Here is a 6,382-nt window from a genome sequence, read left to right as displayed (position 1 = left end):
CCATTCACTCAGTCTGTCTAGGTCATCTTGTAGCCTCCTACTATCGTCCTCAGTTTCAATCCTCCTCATAATTTTTGCATCATCGCCAAACATTGAGAGAAACGATTCTATACCCTCTGGAAGATCATTTACATATATCAGAAACAGTATAGGTCCAAGGACTGACCCCTGAGGTACTTCACTCGTAACGTCTCGCCAATCTGAGACCTCCCCCCTCACACTTACTCGTTGTCTCCTGTTACTTAGGTACTCCTGTATCCAACGGAGTACCTTCCCTTTCACTCCAGCCTGCATCTCCAGTTTTTTCACTAGCCTCTTGTGTGGCATTGTATCAAAGGCTTTCTGACAATCCAAAAATATGCAGTCTGCCCACCCTTCTCTTTCTTGCCTTATTTTTGTTACCTGGTCGTAGAATTCAAGTAACCCTGTGAGGCAGGACCTGCCATCCCTGAATCCATGTTGATGCTGTGTTACAAAGTTCTTTCGCTCCAGGTGCTCCACTAGCTTTCTTCGCACAATCTTCTCCATCATCTTGCATGGTATGCAGGTTAGGGACACTGGTCTGTAATTCAGTGCCTCCTGTCTATTCCCTTTCTTGTATATCGGGACTACGTTAGCTGCTTTCCAAATTTCTGGCAGTTCCCCTGTTGCCAGTGATTTGTTATACACCATGGAGAGCGGGAGGCACAGTTCTTCTGCTCTTTCCTTTAGTATCCAAGGGGAGATTCCATCTGGGCCTGTAGCCTTTGTCACATCCAATTCTAGTAAACACTTCCTTACTTCCCCACTGGTAATCTCAAACTCTTCCAGTGGTTCCTGGTTAGCTATTCCCTCACTTCTGGAATTTCCCCTTGCTCTAAGGTGAAGACCTCCTGGAATTTCTTATTCAATTCCTCACACACTTCCTTGTCATTTGTAGTGAATCCTTCCGCCCCTGTCCTTAATTTCATAACCTGTTCCTTTACTGTTGTTTTTCTCCTGATGTGGCTATGCAACAATTAGGCTGAGTCTTTGCCTTGCTTGCGATGTCATTTTCGTATTGTCTTTCTGCCTCTCTTCTCATCCTGACATATTCATTCCTGGCATTCTGGTATCTCCAGTGTCCTGCTCTGCGATGTCATTTTCGTATTGTCTTTCTGCCTCTCTTCTCATCCTGACATATTCATTCCTGGCATTCTGGTATCTCCAGTGTCCTGTTATTCCTATAGTTTCTCCATGCCCTTTTACTTTGCTGCTTAGCTAGCCTACATCTCTGATTAAACCATGGGTTTCTCATCTTCATTTCACTGTTTTCCTTTTGGACTGGGACAAACTTGTTTGCTGCGTCCTTGCATTTTTGCGTGATGTATTCCATCATATCTTGGGCCGTCTTTTCCCCGAGCTCTGTTTCCCATGCTATATCTGCTAGGCATTTTCTTATCTCCTCATAGTTTCCCTTTCGGTATACTAACCTTTTGGTTTCGGTATCCCTCCTCGAGTTCAATAAGCCTTCTTCAATCAGGTACTCAAACACCAATACACTGTGGTCGCTCATTCCTACTGGGTCCTCAAAACTGATTTCTCTTATGTCAGAGTCGTTCAGGGTGAAAACCAGGTCGAGTCTCGCTGGTTCGTCATTTCCTCTCATCCTTGTGGGTTCTCTGACATGCTGGGTTAAGAAGTTTCTAGTCGTCACCTCCAGTAGTTTGGCTCTCCACGTATCCTTGCCTCCATGCGGTTCCTTGTTCTCCCAATCAATCCTGCCGTGATTGAAGTCCCCCATGATGAGCAGGTGGGGTCTATTTCTACAGGCAGAAGATTCTGCCCTCTCAATTATAGTGTTAACTGCCATGTTGTTGCTTTCGTACTCTTGACTGGGTCTTCTGTCATTTGGTGGAGGATTATATATTACTGCTACTACTATCCTTGGTCCTCCCATTGTCATGGTGCCTGCTATGTAGTCTCTGAAACCCTCACAGCCCGGGATAGCCATCTCCTTAAAATTCCATTCCTTTCTCATGAGTAGGGCCACTCTGCCTCCTCCCCTACCTTCCCTCTCTTTCCTTATTATTGTGTACTCCTGGGGAAACACGGCATTCGTTATGATTCCAGAGAGTTTTGTTTCAGTGAGTCCAATTACATCTGGGTTCACTTCTTGTGCTCTTTCCCTTAGTTCACTTCCCCTGCTTGTGATCCCATCTATGTTCGAGTACATTGCCCTGAAACTAACTCTCTTCTGCTTCTCCTCTGGGGGGGACCTGTGGGGTCTGGGGTGAGCGGGGGCTGGGAGGATCTGGTATGGGGAGACTGGTGGAGGAGGAAGGGCTTGGGGGGGTAGGGGGGAGGGTAGAGGGAGTGGGTGAGGGGGGGAGGGGGAGGGTAGGGGGAGTGGGTGAGGGGGGAGGGTTGGGGGGGTGAGAGGGGGAGGGTTGGGGGGGATGGGGGAGAAAGGGGGGTTTGGGGGGCAATAAAGTGGGGAGGGCTTGGGGGGCGTGGGGGGAAAGGGAAGGCTGAGGTGGTTGAGGAAGAGGGGAGGGTTTTGGGGAGTGGTGGAGAGGGGAAGGCTTAGGTGGGGTGGGGGAGAGTGGGGAGCTTAGGGGGGTGGGGGAGAATGGAGGGCTTGTGGGTGGGAGGGACGGAAGGGCATGTGGGAGAAGGGAGGGCTTGGGGGATGGGGGAGAAGGGAGGTCCTGGGAGGAGGGGGGAGTGGGAGGAGGGGGGTGAGTGGGAGGAGATGGGTGGGTGGGGGGAGGGTGCCTTAGGTGGGTAATTAGTGGGGGGCTGACAGGGGTTGGGGCTGGTAGGGTATCTGTTGGGTAGAATGTGGGGGTGGTGCCGCACTCCCTGTGGCTAATGCACTGTTTGAGGAGGGTTCCCCATTTCCCTCTGGGATTGTAGGATCGGGGTTGTGGCTCCCTGATTCCTTTCTCTCTCCCTGCGCTCCTTCCTCGTGTCTGCTGTCTGCATTCTCTCTTCACTTGTCATATCCCTCTGCAAGAATACTCTTTTGAACTTCTCTACACCTGCTAGACAACACTTCCTTTCTAACAGTTCCTCTTTCGCGATTTCGCTCATGAAAACCACCTTTATCATTCGGTCTCTGTCCTTGTTGTACTTTCCAAGCCTGAAAACCTTTTCAACATTTTGCTCAGCTCCCTCCATCCTTACCTCTTTAAGGATCTCTTTAATCATGTTTTTGTCCTTGTCTCTCTGCTCCTTTGGTCTGATCCCTGTTTGTTCTTTAATGCCTGCTACTACTACTGCTCTATTTCTCTCTATCAGCCGGCTAGTACATCTAGCTGCTTCCTGAGAGGAGGCCACTTCCATGGCAACTTCCTTAACGGCAGACCTAGCTTCAGGGCTCGTTTTAAGTATTTCAGCAAATGAGAGCTGAGGTGTAGAGGTCCCCTCCACAGTAGCATTCCTGTCTCCCTGAGGCACGGTTTGTGTCTGGTATTGTGGAGAAGTCTCCTTCAGGCATCTTATCTCCTCCTTTGCTGCCCTTAGTTCATCCTGCAGGATGGCAACTGTCTCCCTCATTACCCTCAGTCCTTCACTGAATTCATCCCACATTTGCTGGAATACTCCCTTCATCCTGGTTTCCTGTTCCACCCCTTCTTCTGAATTTGTTCAAGCCGCGATTGATATCCTGCGTGCGTAAGCCCGAGTTCGTGTCCCTTCCATGTTTTGTCCGAGAGAGAGAGAGAGAGAGAGAGAGAGAGAGAGAGAGAGAGAGAGAGAGAGAGAGAGAGAGAGAGAGAGAGAGAGAGAGAGTGAGAGAGAGAGAGAGAGGGAGACAGAGAGAGAGGGAGAGAGAGGGAGAGAGAGAGAGAGAGGGAGAGAGAGAGAGAGAGGGAGAGAGAGAGGGAGAGAGAGACAGAGAGAGAGAGAGACAGAGAGAGAGAGAGAGAGAGAGAGAGAGAGAGAGAGAGAGAGAGAGAGAGAGAGAGAGAGAGAGAGAGAGAGAGAGAGAGGGGGGGAGACAGAGAGAGGGGGGGAGGGAGGTAGGTGTGTCTGAGTGTGTATTGAAGGGGGGGAGGAGGTGGGAGAGAGGGAGGGGATGGCGAGGGTGTGTGTGTGTGTGTGTGTGTGGGTGTGTGTGTGGGAGTGTGTGTGTGTGTGTGGGAGTGTGTGTGTGTGTGGGAGTGTGTGTGTGTGTGTGTGTGTGTGTGTGTGTGTGTGTGTGTGTGTGTGTGTGTGTGTGTGTGTGTGTGTGTGGGCGTGTGTGTGGGCGTGTGTGTGGGCGTGTGTGTGGGCGTGTGTGTGGGCGTGAGGAGGCATGCTGTGACAGGTGACCCGTGTCGTCGGCCAGGTGTCAGTTGCGTGGCTGGGAGTACCAGGTCGCTGGTCGAATCCCTGTATTGCTCCGTTTAATTTTTCTCATTCATGTCATGTTCGTGTTATTGCCTCGTGTACTACCATGACTAGCAATACTAGTACGACTATTAAAACTAGCAACACCAACAAGGTCGGCACAATCAGTAAGGTCGGCACGATCAGTAAGGCCGGCACGATCAGTAAGGCCAGCACGATCAGCAAGGTCAGCACGATCAGTAAGGCCGGCACGATCAGTAAGGCCGGCACGATCAGTAAGGCCGACACGATCAGTAAGGCCAGCACGATCAGCAAGGCCGGCACGATCAGTAAGGCCAGCACGATCTGCAAGGCCGGCACGATCAGCAAGGCCAGCACGATTTGCAAGGCCGGCACGATCAGTAAGGCCAGCATGATCAGCAAGGCCAGCACGATCAGCAAGGCCAGCACGATCAGCAAGGCCAGCACGATCAGCAAGGCCAGCACGATCAGCAAGGCCAGCACGATCACCAAGGCCAGCACGATCAGCAAGGCCAGCACGATCAGCAAGGCCAGCACGATCAGCAAGGCCAGCACGATCAGCAAGGCCAGCACGATCAGCAAGGCCAGCACGATCACCAAGGCCAGCACGATCACCAAGGCCAGCACGATCAGCAAGGCCAGCACGATCAGCAAGGCCAGCACGATCAGCAAGGCCAGCACGATCAGCAAGTCCAGCACGATCAGCAAGGCCAGCACGATCAGCAAGGCCAGCACGATCAGCAAGGCCAGCACGATCAGCAAGTCCAGCACGATCAGCAAGGCCAGCACGATCAGCAAGGCCAGCACGATCAGCAAGGCAGATAAGACAAACAAGTCCTGCCAAAACCAATATGGTCAACAAGGCAATATTGCAACACTGCGGTAACTAGCCTCTGCTTTTCCACTTACTGCCATCCTTTATCGGTTACTATGTCCCTGCACTATAACATATTGCAATAATATAAGTAATTCTGCACATGATAAACTACCTCATTTATGTCTCTAATCTACTCATAGACGACATCTTGGGAACAATTCACTAGTTAAGTACTTACCTAACTAATCATTTCGCAATAAATACTTGTATTGTGTATCAATAATTTCGTTAAGCATTTCATGACTTGTTCGTAATTTCGATTAGAATATATAAATTCATTTCTACTAACTTAAGTGCCGAAAATTTATTAGGAGAGTAAATGAAAATTAAAAATGGGACAGAAAGGAATATTATTAATTATTATTTCTTGCTGGAAATAGAGACATGTGACGAAGACACAGAATTAGTACAAAAGAGAAATGATAGAAGCACGGATGCTTTCAACTATAATTAAATATATATTTAACACTGAGTATTTAACTCTGGTACATCCTACCAGCTGGAATGTCGAGCAGTGAAGATAATTAATTTAATAAACAATTAACATTAATTAGCCTAATAATGGAACATACGCTAATTATTATTTGAGGAACTTGCCAGTTTCACCAGAACATATACATAACAAGTTAGTAATTATAGGGAGAAAGCTCTAAGGCAGTATGACTCTAGAGCATTTAGACACACAGTAATAGTCTCGCTAATTATAATCTAAATTTGCACACACTCGCCTCCTGACACCAGCACCATACTCATGCTGCTCTTCCCTCTCATGAGTCCTGTCAAGAGTACATAATAAGAATCTTATATGATTCCTGTAACAAATACCCTTGGACAACCCTCAGTTACAACCTAGGCCTACCCTGGATTAATCCAATCCCAGTGAACTGCTTGATATAACATTAATAGGTGCCACACTCAGTACTTCTTGAAACATGGTAAATCTAACGTCCTCCTCAGTAGTGGGAAGAACTGGTCAGCGGTAAGTTTTTTTATTTTGGGCCCCCTGAAAATAGACCCCTTAGCAGTAAGTTTTGGTTTTCAAGCCCACTTACTGCTGACCTGTAAGGGTTCCCAGATATTTTTTTGGGGAAAATATACTCATGTGGATTTGAAGGTTTCTTATGGGGAAAATTCAAGGCAAAAGAGCCCGCTGCAGACCTAAAGGATACTTATAAGTTCAGTTTTATTCAT

General features: G+C 48.5%; 1 protein-coding gene across 1 annotated transcript; it reads right to left on the bottom strand.

The window, feature by feature from the left end:
- Positions 1 to 4,363: 4,363 nt before the first annotated feature.
- On the bottom strand, positions 4,364 to 5,944 carry LOC138372601 (ovarian abundant message protein-like). The gene is made up of 2 exons (XM_069338090.1): positions 5,920 to 5,944; positions 4,364 to 5,151 (listed from the first exon to the last, which is right to left on the bottom strand). The coding sequence occupies exons 1-2, from the start codon at positions 5,942 to 5,944 to the stop codon at positions 4,364 to 4,366; spliced, it is 813 nt and encodes a 270-aa protein (XP_069194191.1).
- Positions 5,945 to 6,382: the final 438 nt, after the last annotated feature.

The sequence above is a fragment of the Procambarus clarkii genome, chromosome 39, assembly GCF_040958095.1.
Source record: "Procambarus clarkii isolate CNS0578487 chromosome 39, FALCON_Pclarkii_2.0, whole genome shotgun sequence".
Taxonomy (NCBI): Eukaryota; Metazoa; Arthropoda; class Malacostraca; order Decapoda; family Cambaridae; genus Procambarus; species Procambarus clarkii.
The sequence above is the reverse complement of the archived record's forward strand: the minus strand, read 5'-3'. Positions and strand labels throughout refer to the sequence as shown.